This window comes from Phacochoerus africanus, chromosome 9 (genome assembly GCF_016906955.1).
Source record: "Phacochoerus africanus isolate WHEZ1 chromosome 9, ROS_Pafr_v1, whole genome shotgun sequence".
Classification (NCBI taxonomy): Eukaryota; Metazoa; Chordata; class Mammalia; order Artiodactyla; family Suidae; genus Phacochoerus; species Phacochoerus africanus.
The window spans coordinates 112,615,850-112,631,372 of record NC_062552.1 but is presented as its reverse complement, the minus strand read 5'-3'; the positions used below and the strand labels follow the sequence as shown (position 1 = coordinate 112,631,372).

Genomic DNA, 15,523 nt, shown 5'->3' with positions numbered 1-15,523 from the left:
CTGGAGGGCAGTCAGGGTTCTTGGGTTCAAGGTGTGGTTCTGCTTCCAGCTAACTCTGTGATCTTGGACAAGACAATCTCTAAGTTTACAGACGTAGGCAAAGTGTTTCTGGATCTTTTACTCTTACATGTATTCAACACATGGGCTGCCAAGAATTTATCAAGAATGAACCCAACAGCTCAAATTATTTGTTATTCTTCATTTTTATTTTAAGCACATGTAAGTGTATCTCAGGGTTCCCAGCATGAAACTCCAGAAACTCTAGGATCAGAATAGTACAAAGAACAGAGAAAGCACATAGAGCTTCAGAGCAAGATGGTTTTCTCTTGTGCACCCCAACTGTCATGGACAACTTTAACAGAAAATGTAGTCAAGTTTGTCCCTGAGGATGGGATTAAGATGGCAGAATAGAAGGACTGGAGCTCAACTTCTCTCCTAAAATCAACAAAATGCACAGCTAAAGGCTGAGCCATCTTCAACCAAATGGACTGGCTGGAAACCTTAAAGATTTTGTCCACTGATTTTTTGTCAGTGTATATCTAGAAATTCATTATTAGTATTTCTTGTTATTAGATTATTGTTTTCTAATGTGAGGGAGCAAATGCTACTGAGACATTGGCTATGTGATCAATTTCAGGGACTAGAAGGAACAGATAGAAATGAGAAGAGGAGGACAAAAAGATCAGAATAGTATTTTTTTATGACTGCATCGCATGTGGAAGTTCCTGGGCTAGAGAGCGAATCTGAGCCACAGCTTCAACCTACGCCACAGCTGTGGCAATGCTGGATCCTCAACCCACTGCTCCACAGTGGGAACCCCCACACTACAATTGTAAAATCTTAAAAAGTCTTATAAATACTTTGGTAAGGAAAATGTTTACCCAATACCTACTTAAAACTAGGCAGAGTCATTTCTTTTTTAAATTATTTTTTTATTTTATGGCCATACCCATGACATATGGAAGTTCCCAGGCCAGGAGTTGAATCCTAGCTGCAGCTGTGACCTATGCCACCACTGTGGCAACGCCAGATCCTTTAACTTACTATGCTGGGCTGGGGATTGAATCTGCACCTATGAAGCGACTTGAGCCACTGCAGTCAGATTTTTAACCCACTGTGTCACAGTGGAAACTCCTAGGCAGAGTAATTTCCATAATGAGAAAATATTAATATTAAAGAACATATTATATCAAGGTTCTCTAAATACTCTCAACTCCTAAAAAAGTCTCTGAATGTAAGATTTAATATATAATATAATAAATGTCTTTTTTCTTTATCTTTTGGCCTAGCCATTAAACTTCTGATAATTTCAACTATTCTGTTCTCAACTGAAAATTTTGAAAGAATCAAAATTTTTAAAAATACTGTGATTTTAAAGAAAGTAAACAAGTTCCCTGAGCAGCTGAAAGAATTTTCACAAGGCTCAGGTACTTTATATCATGGGTGAGACCTTCAGACTCTCACCCAGAGACTGTTTCCTTTATAAAGAACTCTTACAAACTCAGTGACTAGGCTTCAAACCGGTGTAAGCTTCAAAAGACCTCGTCAGATCATTTCTTTTTTAACCCCAGGACTTAATATAAAATGTAGTATGTAGAGCCAGCTCAAAAAATATCTGTTGACTAATGAAAAAATTAGAAGCAGTATTTAGGAGTTGAGGTTGTTGGAGACAAGTACATGGGGTTGAGAGAAGTGACAGCCAAAGTCCAAAGAAAGAGTGAGAAAATCACACCAGTCAGACACAAAGGTCACCAATTTATAAAGACACGTAGCCCCATGTATCTTACTAACCTGTGAGAGATGAGAACGCAGATACAAAAACAATTGCCACTGAAAATAATGATCCTGAGTCATTAGGAAAATATTAAATTTTGTTTAATTCTCATTTAATAAGAGTCAGGGAACTATGCAGTGCACTTTTAAAATACTTCCATTGGAGAGAATTAAAATAGTCCCTCAAGGGGAACACTTAGACTCCTTTCCTGCTTAGATTTCCTTTTCCAAATACAATCTCAGTGATATAATATTATATATCTTTAAAAAATTCTTCGGTTCTAGTCCAGGATGTCTAATTCCAAAGTATCTTTGGTAGACATAGAAAGCATACTTTTTCTTTGTCTTTCTGATTTATTAAACTTCCCTGTAAAAAAATGTAATATATTCCACATATCTGATCTTCCTGTTTCAGTTACAAAACAGTACAGCATTGGATCTGCCACGCAATTTAGACTTGTTAATGCAACTGTGATTCTATAGATTTTATAAGTCTGCTTCCCAGACTTGTTATGGTCAAATATATGTTCATCTAAGTTCACATCACGTTCTAAAATGCTGCGAATCAGCAACATCACATGAAAGGGAGTGAAACACAAGATGAAAGTCAATGTGATACTAACAAGCAGTTTTATGATTCTCTTCTTTTCACTGTTTTCCGTGGCTTGATTTTGCTTCACAGCTTGGTAGACTTTCCGGTTGCAAACCATTATGACCACCAAAGGGATCAAATAGCCTACACACGTCCTAAAAAAGTTGAACTTGATTTGCCATTTCTCCAAAGGGTATTTGTCGTAGCATAAAGTAAAATTCGATTTTTTGGTATCACAGTATTCGACAGCTGTTTCATCTTCCCACAAGATGATAGCGTTGAAAAAGCTTTCCAGCACCCAGATGAATAGACTGACCATGAACGCACATCTTCTTGACCTTAGAAAAGAAAACCTCAGAGGGTAAACAACTGCTAGATACCGATCGATGGCGATGCAGGTGAGAAAGGCCGTACTGCTGTAAAAATTCATGTACATGAAAAAAGCGCTCCCTTTGCACAGGGCGGGAGAGAATGTCCAGTTGTCTTGATTCCAAGTATAATCAATCCACAGAGGGAGAGTTAATGCATACAGCAGATCCGATAGTGATAAACTGAAGAGGTAAATGCCTAGTTCGTTATCCTTCTTTGCTTGCAGAAAAGACACACAGAGAGAGCCGATATTGGCTGGAACGCTCACTATTACCACAAAGATGTAAACCACTGGAAACAAGTAGTGATCCAAGTCATGCTGTTCTTCAATACACGTGCTGTTCATCTTTTCAAGAGGCGGATTCACATTTGTTCCTGGACCGTGAATCGAAAGATAAGCCTTTCCTTGTGGTAGCTGGTTTTCAACATCGAAGTCTCTTTGACCAAGATGTTTCAGTTTTTCCTTGCTTTCAGAAGTTCTGATTGATTCATCAGGGGTTTTAAAGGGTGAACGTAGATCAATTTGCTCAGATATCAATGGCTGGAGTCTGGCAGGATCCAGGCTCCCGGCACTTAGTTAGATGATCGGTCGATTTGAAAGAGCAGAAGTCCGTGGGCTGCTTACTATGATAGAATGCTGATGAAGAACCCTGGAGGATAAGCTGGGGTGTCCATCAGTTTTCATGGAATGTGGTCCTCAGTCTGGTTTTCCTCATGACGTTCAGAGGACATGGGTCCAAACATCAATATATAAAGCTTTCTTTTCACAGAGATGGACATCTCTTTTTAAAATGTCTTTGTTTCTGTAATGAAAGACAAATTAGAATAGTTGAGATGTTTAAAAGAGACATCATAATTTTTGAAACCATCTTCTTTTATTGTGTTTATTGAAGATATTAAAATTAATCATTAAATTACAGTGAAGGTGTTTAAAAGGGAAAATTGAGAGTTCCCATTATGGCTCATTGATAACAAAGCCAACTAGTATCCATGAGGACGTGGGTTCTATCCCTGGCCTCACTCAGTGGGTTAAGGACCTGGCATTTCAATGAGCTGTGGTGTAGGTCGCAGACAGGGCCATGATCTGGTGTTGCTATGCTTATGACGTAGGCCAGCAGCTGCAGCTCTGATTTGAATCCTAGCCCAGGAGCTTCCATATGCTGCACGGGTGGTCTTAAAAACAAAAATAAAAAATAAAAAGGGGAAATTGTCTAATTGACTTCAGTAATTGAAACTGATGATATCCGACCCACGTCAAATAAGAATTATCAAAGGGATGCCATGTTAGAGGGAATTATATTTCTTTTTTGGGGGGCGGCACTTGCCTGGGATTGACAACACGGGGTCCTTAATCCCCTGAGCCACCAGGGAACTCCAAGGGAATTATGTTTCTCACTGGACATAATCTAAGAACACAAAACTAAAGTTGAAATGTCATTTTAGAAAATATTTTTTAAAGGTCATTTTAGAAGCTAATAAAAAAGGTGGCAAATTCGGTTATTTGTAATCAGTAAGTGCATTGGAATATATGATAAACTGTATGATTATAAGATTTCAAATGTTTCATTTCAAATGCAATCTAGGTATAAGGCACTTATTTTCAAAATCATCTTATGGGCCAAGAAAAAACTGTCACAAGGAGTTTGATAAAGTGAAGTATCAAAAAATATAGCAGCTTCCTGAAACTTTATAGTTAGACAATACTACCTCATTTGTTTTGCCCTCACTTCCTTTTTTCTGTTTGTTTTTAAATGGTCTTACCCGCACCCACGGCACATGGATGTTCCCAGGCCAGGGATTAAGTCTGAGATGCGATCTATGCTGCAGCTGCAGCAACAAAGGATCTTTAACCCACTGAACCAGGCTGGGGATCAAACCTGTGCCTCCTCAGAGACCCGAGTCCGATTCTTAACCCACAGCACCATAGCAGGAACTCCTCCCTTGCTTCCTTTATGCGCTAACTTACTGTCTTTCTCGCACTCTTGTGAAAGAGAGGGCAGAAGGTTCTCAGTGCTGGGCAAACTCTTGGGGTCCTCAGTTCATAACTTTATACCTGACTGTTTACTAGGTTAGTTATTTGGGGAAGGTCTGAGGTTATAGATTCACACTGGAACGGAAAACCTATCCTGCTCTCCATCCTGCAGTAGAGAAATACTGTCTTTATTCTTTCGCTAGTGAGGCCTCTTGGTGCTTTGGATGGTTTATCTGACGGGGATCTTCACAGAAAGTTCCGTAGAGTCACCCTGCAGGGGAGGAAGCTGTGCCCTCTTCCTGTGTGCCTTGAGGCCGACGGAACCACAAGACCACCCCTTTCTAAGTGCTGATGAGCCCTTAGCACAAAAGAGATCTGGCATTACGGGGCACCAGGCTTCTGCTGAGATAGTAAACCATATCCACGCCCACAGTAAATGTCACTCGCAACAAAATGGAGAACTAAAACTCCTGAAATCTCCTAGGTCCACCATACCTAAAAATATGAATAAAGTGGCTTTTATTTTAAGTCAATAGGAAACCTTCTAGAGAGGAAAAAAAAGGAAGCAGGAGCTGAGATCAGAGAGGTAAGTAAACTCTGGGTACCCTGAGGCATATGCAGATCTGGAGGAACTGACTAGAGCCTTTGGCTGCAGGGAACTAACATCAGACCCAGGCAGGGAGGGAGGGGTCAGTCCTTGAACATCCTGCCCCCGCTGGGGTCCAGGAGCCTCTGCCCTCAAAATAAAATAAACTTTACAGATATTTGCAGACAGACAGCAGAGAAAGTTGGCAAGTTCCCTGTCATAGCTTTGTTTCTGCAAGGAGCTATAATAAAAAATCCCTGGGAGTTCCCGTCGTGGCGCAGTGGTTAACGAATCTGACTAGGAACCATGAGGTTGCGGGTTCGGTCCCTGCCCTTGCTCAGTGGGTTAATGATCAAGCGTTGCCTTGAGCTGTGGTGTAGGTTGCAGACGTGGCTCGGATCCCGCGTTGCTGTGGCTCTGGCATAGGCTGGTAGCTACAGCTCTGATTAGACCCCTAGCCTGGGAACCTCCATATGCCGCAGGAGCGGCCCAAGAAATAGCAAAAAAGACAAAAAAAAAAAAATCCCTGAGTATTCATGGCTTCTGGCTGGTCCTCCCTTCGGAGTGGGGTCTGCGTCTACTCTATTAGTTTGGTCTTGCAAACTTCAAGCCAACAGTGAATTAACCCTGGATGTATATACTCAGTTTCACTAGTCAGGGAGCTACAAACTAGAATCACAGTGAGATAAAGCTCCACCAGAGTAAACGAAATGAAGAAGATAGCAGATACCAAGGGCTGATGAGGATATAAAGCATCTGGAAATCTTAGATACTGTGGGTTGGAAAACTGTTGGACCCTTATGCAAATCACATGGTTCAGCAACTCTGCTTCTAGGTATATGCTCAACAGAAATATGTAAGTGTGGTTCCCAAATGACATGTGGTAAAATCAGAATGTTCACACTAACACAGATTGTAATAGCCCCCTTCTGATACACCCATGAGCAGTGGAAGAAATTAGCAAATTGTGGTATATTAACACAACTAAAACCTATACATGAATGAAAATGAACAAATTATTGCTACACATTTGAAGCTCAGAAACAAGGCAGAAGGATAGAAAAAGGCAGGCACAATGAGTACATATCTGATTAAAAACCAGGTAGTGATGGAGTTCCGTGATGCAGTGGGTTAAAATCCAGTGTTGTCACTGCAGTAGCTCTAGTTGCTGCTGAGGCACAGGTTCAATCCCTGGCCCAGGAACTTTCTCATGCTTAGGGCACAGCCCAAAACAAACAAACAAACAAACAAACAAACAAAAACACCAGGTAGATAACGTTAATCTATGGTTAACCAATGCTGTCAGAAATCAGAGTGGCAATCCATTTATTGAGGGTTTTCTGTGTGCTGGACACCATGTTAAATAGCATGCATATTTGTTATAATTTATATTTTACAGGAATTCCCGTTGTGGCTCAGTGGTAACAAATTTGACTAGTATTTGTAAGGATGAGGGATCGATCCCTGGCCTCACTCGGTGGGTTAAGAATCCGACATTGCCCTGAGCTGTAGTGTAGGTTGCAGATGTGGCTTAGATTTGGCATTGCTGTGGCTGTGGTATAGGCCGGTGGCTACAGCTCTGACTGGACCCCTAGCCTGGGAACTTCCATATGTTGAGAGTGCTGCCCTAAAAAGCCTAAAAAAAAAAAAAAAATTGTGGCAACTCTATGCTACTTATTATTATTTTTTTGTCTTTTCTATATGCTACTTATTATAAGTTATATGACAGAGAAGAGTTGAGCTACATATTAGGCACTTAGCCCCAAGTTACCTGTCTAACCTTGGTAGAACTTGGCAGCAATCCTAGGTTGTATCTCTAAAGCCTCTTGACTCAACTGTTTTGTCTTCTGCCTTTTATATAAAAATACCTTAGAAACCTGTATTTTTGCAACAGTGCAGACTGACTTTGTTGTGAAGGAAGAGAATATTTTCTATTTTCCACCTAAATAGCAGCACTCGTGGAGGTGTACAGGTCTTCTAGCTATTATAACTCTTGTAATTGAAGAAAATTGCCAGAATAGTAATTTCCATAAATTAGATAGAAAATAACCCCGCTTTTTCTAAAAGACGTCACTTCTATGCTCTCTATTACATTGCCTGGGCTTCAAATAAACTTGTGAGAATTATCTCATGTCATGTCTCACACTCAGTGACAATGTGTCGTTATGTTTCCGTGTATCTGTCAACATGTTTTCTTTGGAAGGATAAATGCGTTCCTTTTCAGTAATTTATATTACGGATAAAGCAACAATTTAACTTAGGCTTTTATTTTTCTTGCACTTGATTTTAAAAATAGATGACTAAAAAGGAGCAAATATCTCACTCCCACACTAAATCTCTCACTTCTTTGAGTCAGGAGGCTGACTTTTGAAGGGTCTATTGTTTAGATCTGGAGGGATCTGCATTGTTTTAAAGTTGAATTAATTATCTTTCACCACTCATAATGTGGTAATGAAGAAAATGGAAATAAGACCAGTTGAAAGTAGGAAGAGCCACAGTGCTTTACTCTTTCTTCTCAACAAAGCCCATCTGCATTATTGCCAGCACCCATGTGGAATGTCATATGAAACATTTAATTGCTATAAAAAGCAGAGAGAAATGAGTCAAGTAGTGGTTACCTTTCTGGACGGGCTGGGTAATGATGGGAAAAGGGCACTAGGACTTCTGAGAATTTGGTGATATTCTGTTTTTTGATATGAGTGTTGATTCCATTAACAAGTCTTAGTTTTTAAAAATGTATCAAGCAGTACACTTAGGACATGTGCCTTTTTCTGCCACCCAGGTCACATTGCAGTTAAGGTTAAAAAGTGAAATTAAAAGGCTGTGTGAGATGGGATGTCAAGACTTGTGACAACTAACATCTGAATTACCTGCACATATGCTTTCCTAAGAATCGATTTTGCTTCTTTCCTCAATATAAAAAGTAATTTGTAGAAACACAACCAACCAAACAATAAATGATTTAAATAATGTGAAAATGAATTCACCAAAACTAAAAGTTTGTTAAATGAAAAAATAAATATTCTAGGCACTTGGAAGATGTAAATACAAATTATCCCTTGTGGAAAACCTCCCCCAACCCAGGCTTTAAAGAATTCTCACAAGAGTTCCTGTCGTGGCTCAGTGGTTAATGAATCTGACTAGGAACCATGAAGTTGTGGGTTCGATCCCTGGCCTTGCTCAGCAGGTTAAGGATCCTGCGTTGGCGTGAGCTGTGGTGTAGGTTGCAGACGCGGCTCGGATCCCGCGTTGCTGTGGCTCTGGTGTAGGCCGGCAGCTACAGCTCCTATTCGACCCCTAGCCTGGGAACCTCCATATGCCGCAGGAGCGGCCCAAGAAATGGCAAAAAGACAAAAAAAAAAAAAAAGAATTCTCACAGATAGAGCTTTAACAAATATAATCTGATTAACACACACACACACACAATTTTAAAAATAATGGATAAAAAGAGCAAATATCCTGCCAAACTAAAAGAAAACACACACATACACATACAGAAATTAGCTACTCTGTGTGAGATTCAGCTAAAACAAGAAAGAGGAGTTCAAGGTACACAAAATTTTTAGAGATAAAATGAATATCTATAATGCAAAACAAGTATGCTTAATATGTTTAAAGAAATAAAAGAAGGAATCCTGGAGTTCCTGTTGTGGGTCAATGGTAATGAACTCAACTAGTATCCATGATGTTGCAGGTTCGATCCCTGGCCTTGCTCAGTGGGTTAAGGAGCCGGTGTTGCCGTGAGCTGTGGTGTAGGTCGAAGGCGTGGCTCGGACCTAGCATTGCTGTGACTGTAGCTTAGGTGGGTACCTGAAGCTCCAATTTGACCCCTAGCCTGGGAACCTCCATATGCTGCGGGTGCAGGCCTAGAAAAGACAAAAAAAAAAAAAAAAAAGAAAAAGAAAAAAGAAAGAAAAGAAAAGAAATCACACAAAATTATCAATGTTAAAGAGATAGGAAAATACCACAGACATGGAGGATAAAGTGAAAAGGTCTGCATACTTATAATGAAATTCCATAAGGACAGAAAAAAGTCGGAGTGGGGCAATACTTGAAAAGATGCTGACCAAGAAATGTGTAGACGTGACAAAGGACATGGCATCCTTAGATTTATGAAGCTCAGCAAATCCTAAATAAAATTAAAAACAAACAAACAGAGATGGAAATCTAGACTTAGGCATGTTGCGGTCAAGCTGCACATCACCCACCCACCACTACGGAAACAAGAGCCAGAGAGATAAAAACGGACTACCGACAGACAGGATGAAATTTTGACCAACAGAGAACTTTCCAATAGCAATAATAACAGAAGCAGAAGACAGTGGATTGATATTACAAATTGCCATGAATATATCATCCTATAATTGTGTACCCAATAGAACTAAACTTCAAAATGAAAGCACAAGCCAAAGAACACTGACCCCCAAAATCCTCAGTAGAGAGACCTCTAAAGAATATAAATGAAGAAGGAAAATGACATTAGGAAAATATCTGAGATGCATGAAGAATTGAATAAGCTACTGAGGATGAAAGTCTGAGGGTTGCATGGTATCACATCCATTATTGGGCTCATGTGTCTGGGGGAGAACATTTAAACCATGAAAATGTTCTTTAGAAGCAGGACTGGGAGAGCAGGGGGATGGGCAGGAAGGTACCCCTTCCTCCTTTTTCCATGTTACTTAACAAATATACATCTTTTTTTTTTTCAAAGATGAGATGAGATGGATAATATGGAAAAATTAGTCTTAGAAGGATTTACAAAATTCTCAATGGACCAAAATTTCTTTCTCTGTAGAAATACTTCCTGCCTTAACTAAAACAACCAGAAGATGGAACAGTTTAATGAAACAGATACAGGATATTTTCTGGGTTGGGCAGCAGAAGCAGTGCCTACGGAGGCTTGTGGTTACCTGTGTGAGCTCAGGAAACTCAAAGCTCTCAACAGCCCTTGGGGTTTTGTGACCATGTGTGTTTCTCCATCTCTTAAAGTTTCAGTTTTCACAGATATAAGACAGCAACCACTGCATAGAATTCTTGTAGGGGTTAAATGAGATGATGCATGAAGCTGAGTGCCAAGCACATGGCAAGACTTCAACACACATTAGCTGATACTGCTTTAATGACAACACTGGTCGTCTGTTGTCCCCTACATTTCCTGATAGGAGATCATCTTTGGCCACCTATCCAGAGAATAGCAGAGAAGCCAGTCAGACAGAGTATAATTTTTACAGTAACATTTCACATAGGATACTGAACTCTACAGATAAGAGTTTTAAATTAATTTGTGTGAATCTGAGATTTTAATGGGACATAACTCTTATTATTCATAAGATATTATCTTGACTAATTTAATCACATTTTGAGAAATCTGTTTTTAGAAGCAGTGTTGAGAAATTTGGATACTTTTTTTTTATTCTGATTTTAATTTTTACCTAATGCCTAAAGAAGATAATCCACAGCTCTTTAAATAGTACAATCCATAGATGACAATGATCAGAAGAAAAGAAGGGTTATAGGAAATACTTGCCTTCATGTATCGGTTAAAAGCTGCTTATTAAGACTCTACTATGTGTCAGACACTGTGATAATCACCTATTAAGAATTATTAATAAATACTTATTAGTATGGGAAATATTATTCTCAAATTTCACATTATTCCTAATTGTATTTAAAGAAATATCACTAGAGCATTGTGTGATAGCTCTATAACCAGGAGCTAGTACATTTCTCCCCAACCACTTAATTCAGTTTGCCATCATACTGTTTCCTGAAGAGGAAATAAAGTGAGCATAAACTTTCCTCTTTTGTCATTTGATAGTTTTACCTAACTATTTCTAAACCTACATTTTGACATCCTTCACTACTGCTCAAAGCAGAGAAACCATGTGTCGTCCTTATTGCTCCTTGTCTTAGAACAGTTTTCATCACCACATCCATACAGCCCCAACTAGATAATGTGTTGCAAATATTACTGAGAATCATTCAAAAGTCTGTTACCTACTTAACATCTTAGTTTATTTTTTAGTCTTACACTTACCCATGTTTCTTGAGATGACGATTTTGTCAACCGAGGAGCCAGATAAATCTGCTTGCACCCAGAAGAGAAACCAACATTGTTGAGGGGACAGGAAATTGCACTCATATTTCATCACAAACCAATGAGGAAGCAGCTTCTTAATGAGAAGGATTGAACATTATCCATATTTGAGCAACAGAAGTCTCCTAAATGTTTTAAAAGGTGCTTTATTATTGAATGTAGTATAATTTTTATAACTCACATTTCTCTTTGCATCTTAATTACACATGTATGCTAATATTTAAGGATTTATTTAAGTACGTTTCCTCTTTATTTAAGAGAAAATATATCGGAACTTCATTCATTCATTCATTCACTCTCTCCTTCCTTCCCTTCTCTGTCACCACATATATCTACCATCCTCTTAGGGTGCTGTGCTGGGAAATATTTAGGACCTGTCTGCAACCCACAGCTTATCACTGAATGAAGGGAAAGCAATAAAAAACATCATACAGTGGTAAAAATGGATAAGTTCTCCAAGAGAGGTCCAAAAAGATAGAATGAATCCTTGGATGTGTGAGACGGGAGAGGATGCTGTCGATGGGGTCGGGGTGATCAACATCCTGGGAGAAAAAACCAGCAGGGGGAGAGGAGGGGTTTGGGTGTATCAAGAGCATGTTCATTGCTTAACGACCATGATGGCGGGGCCAAGGTAGCCAACGTGGTAAAGTTTTTTTTTCTTTTTAAAAGGACCAATGGGATCAGCTATAAAGTATTTTATTTTAGAGCCATTTTTCTCCTTTGATTTTCCTCTTGGAATGGAAGATTCCATCAGACATTGATTGCTACATGTGCTAAAACTCATTGAACAAACTGGCTTAGGCAAATCCATAATTTTATGAAACTTAAAAATTTGAGAAAGACATGGGTTTGACAAATCTGGAAGTGATTTTATATGAAGAGAAATAACTTCCAGAATTTTGAGATATAAAAAAGTCTGAGACATTGCTTTTGAATTTTCTCTTCATAAGCTTTAATTAAAAATGAAGGGGAAACTTGTATTCTACAAGGATGGAATTAATTCGGGATGGAAAAATTTAACTTAATTAAAAAAAAACTGAAGGGAGTTCCCATCGTGGCTCAGTGGTTAACAAATCCGACTAGGAACCATGAGGTTGCAGGTTCGATCCCTGGCCTTGCTTAGTGGGTTAAGGATCCGGCGTTGCCATGAGCTGTGGTGTAGGTTGCAGACGTGGCTCGGATCCCATGTTGCTGTGGCTCTGGTGGAGGCCGGCGGCTGCAGCTCCAATTTGGACCCCTAGCCTGGGAACCTCCATATGCTGAGGGAGTGGCCCAAGAAACGGCAAAAAAAAAAAAAAAGACAAAAAACCCCAAAAAACAAAACTGAAATCATGGCAACTTGAGTCTGTTTTTGTAGAAGAACATTAGATATTCCTATTGGTAGGTTTGTAAATATTTCTCACCAGAGTTGGAAAAGATCTTGTAATAAAAGCAAGACTTCTGACCTTGAGGTTTCCAGGATACGACAGGAATGTAACAGGTTTCTTATACTTCCTTTGTAGATCTTTCATTGAAAATAATACAAGTAATAATTTATTTATTTATTTTTTAGGGCCACACCTGTGGCATATGGAAGTTCCCAGGCTAAGGGTCGAATCTGAGCTGTCGCTGCCAGCCTACACGACAGCCACAGCAACACAGGATCCAGGCCACATCTGAGACCCACACCACAGCGCATAGCAATGCTGGATCCTTAACCTACTGAGCAGAGCTGGGGATTCAACCCTCATCCTCATGGATACTAGTTGGGTTCGTTACTGCTGAGCCACAGCAGGAACTCCTAAAAGTAATAATACAGATTTATAATATATGGTACCTTAAAAATTCAGAATACTTTCTATTTTTACCGAAATAATGAAAAATTTAAGTAGAAAATGAACAATAAGACCTTTAAGCTTTTACAAAAATTAAAACAATGATTTTAGTTTACTCCCAACTCCTCCAAAATGCTCCGTTTTGCTTGGTTTTGCACATCCATTTATCTGTGGCTTCTACACATGGGTATCCTACAACACAATTTCTTATTTTACCTAAAGAGACTATACATCTGCTTTTAGGGAAATGATATTTTCACATCCACATCAGATAGATACTTACGTATTTTGCTCTTCAAAAGAAAAAAAGGATGTTAACAAAAATACACAAGAAACACAGCCAGACTTTCACTTGTGATTAAATGGGAGAAAACCTGTGGCAGACCCGTGTTAAACTTTGTCAGTTCTACACAGTAAGACACTTTATATTTTTAATAAATGTGCCTCTTAAATTCAGAATATTTGGCAATACTGTATTTTCAACCACAGAACTAGCTAACGAAGAGACGGAAATTTCAGAGCGGTGAGTCTCTGACATTTAAAAAATTTCCAGGTGGGAAAAAGTCAAATAGCCAATTCAGAACACTGTTTTGAGGGGGTTGGGATTTCTGGTGTCTCTGGTCTTCTGACGCCATAGAATGGACACCCAGCACTGGCGGGTGACAGGGCACTAGGGCTACCCACGAGGAAAAAAGGAAGAGAATGTGGTTCTGCCCGGTTCCAGCTTCTCTGTGGGGCAGACAGGGTAAGAGCCTAATCTGCTGATGAAGGGTCCTTTGCGACCACATTTCCCGCTTGGTGCAATTTCATCAGTTAAATCAGCAACTAAACACAGCAGGGTGCAATCTAAAATACTGATTTATTTCCCCAGGCATACTTCCTTTTATCCCGTCCCTGTCCCCTCCCTCCCCCCCAACACACACTCAATTAACCATTTTGCATTTATTGCCTCGGAGATGGAATTCTTGGCAGAAAACTATGGGGTTAGAAGAAGAAGACAATCCTACATTTTGAGTTTCAAAAGATTTAGGCAGCTCAGGGGAACGAGAAGGACTGAGATGCAGACAATTTGCTTAGAAGGATATCTGTTGAGATAAAGCAAAGCTTCCTGCCCCTAAGAACAGATAAAAGATTTTTCCTGCCTGGTGGGGCCGGGTTTGGGTTGTGAGAGAGGAAGCCATCAAAGTTCAGATGTGGTGGCCTGAGGCAGGGACCCTGTATCCTGACTGCTTGTACTCCCTCCCCAGCAAGCCTTGGTAGGGATGAGGTGTGTGCGACAGTTACTCCAAAGAGCTGCATGGTCTGGGGAGGGGAGTGGGCCTGTCTCTCATGTCCAAGGTGAAGTCCACATAGGAGGCTGTCTCAGGACTCCTTGTGTGCCAGGCCTGAGGCAGCCTCATCAAGTTCCCCTGTGCCCAGCATAGCAAAGGCTGGGGCACACAAGGGGCACACAGAAGTGATGGAAGGCCTCAGTCCACACCATGGTGATTCCAAAGGCCCCATGTCACAGACGCCACCTTGCTGCCTTGATGGAGGAAAACCGAGGTGAGTTCTGCAGGGCTCACTGCTGAAGACTGGAAGGGAATGAGGGCATCTCAGGAGAGGCCAGCATTGACAGAGGGTGCCCTTGAGAACTGGGGATTGATATACAGCCCTCCAGCCTTAGCCACACACAAACTCCCCGAATCCTATATGGTGTTCTGGGCTGAACTGCATCCCCCTACCTTTCTGCCAAAATCCATCTGTTGAGGTCCTAAATCCCCTGTACATCATAGTGTGACTGGATTTGGAGAAAGGTCCTTAAAAATGTTAGGTTGAAACACAGCTGTTGGCCTGAGTCCCAGTCCAATCTGACTGGTGGTGTCCATGTAAGAAGAGGAGATTTGGACACCCAAAGGGACACCCGGGAGGCACATGCACAGAGGAAGGACCAGGTGAGGACACAGAGAGAAGGTGGCCATCTGCAGGCCAAGGGGAGAGACCTCAGAAGACACCAACTCTACTGACACCTTGATTTGGATGTCCAGACCCTAGAACTGTGACAACAAAGATTTCTGTTGGTTAAGCCACCAGTCTGTGTTATTCTGTTTTGGTAGCCTGAGCAAAGTAAGTACAGGTGGAATCCAGAGGAAAAAGAGGTTGGATACTGAACCGTGACTAAGGGTTTATCACTTTGGTAGAATGCGGAATTGAAATGGAATTTTAGTTGAGTTACAGAAAGATAAAGACTGTTCTATTTCCTGCATCTCAGATTATGGTCTGAGGTTGGTATCCACATCACATGTTTGATCCAAGGTGTGTAATTCAACAAAAATTTGTT

General features: G+C 40.3%; 1 protein-coding gene across 2 annotated transcripts; it reads right to left on the bottom strand.

Annotated features, from left to right (window-relative positions):
• Positions 1-1,858: 1,858 nt before the first annotated feature.
• Positions 1,859-11,398, bottom strand: GPR65 (G protein-coupled receptor 65). Of its 2 annotated transcripts, XM_047797047.1 has the most exons (3): positions 11,330-11,398; positions 10,203-10,472; positions 1,859-3,537 (listed from the first exon to the last, which is right to left on the bottom strand). In XM_047797047.1, the coding sequence occupies exon 3, from the start codon at positions 3,078-3,080 to the stop codon at positions 2,055-2,057; it is 1,026 nt and encodes a 341-aa protein (XP_047653003.1). In that variant the 5' UTR covers positions 3,081-3,537; positions 10,203-10,472; positions 11,330-11,398; the 3' UTR covers positions 1,859-2,054. The 2 variants fall into 2 exon arrangements, with proteins under 2 accessions (XP_047653003.1, XP_047653002.1); XM_047797046.1 differs by lacking the exon at positions 10,203-10,472.
• Positions 11,399-15,523: the final 4,125 nt, after the last annotated feature.

Bases quoted from the DNA above. Each gene is read 5' to 3' on its own strand.
- GPR65 (XM_047797047.1), bottom strand. From the start codon at position 3,080: ATGAACAGCACGTGTATTGAAGAACAGCATGACTTGGATCACTACTTG.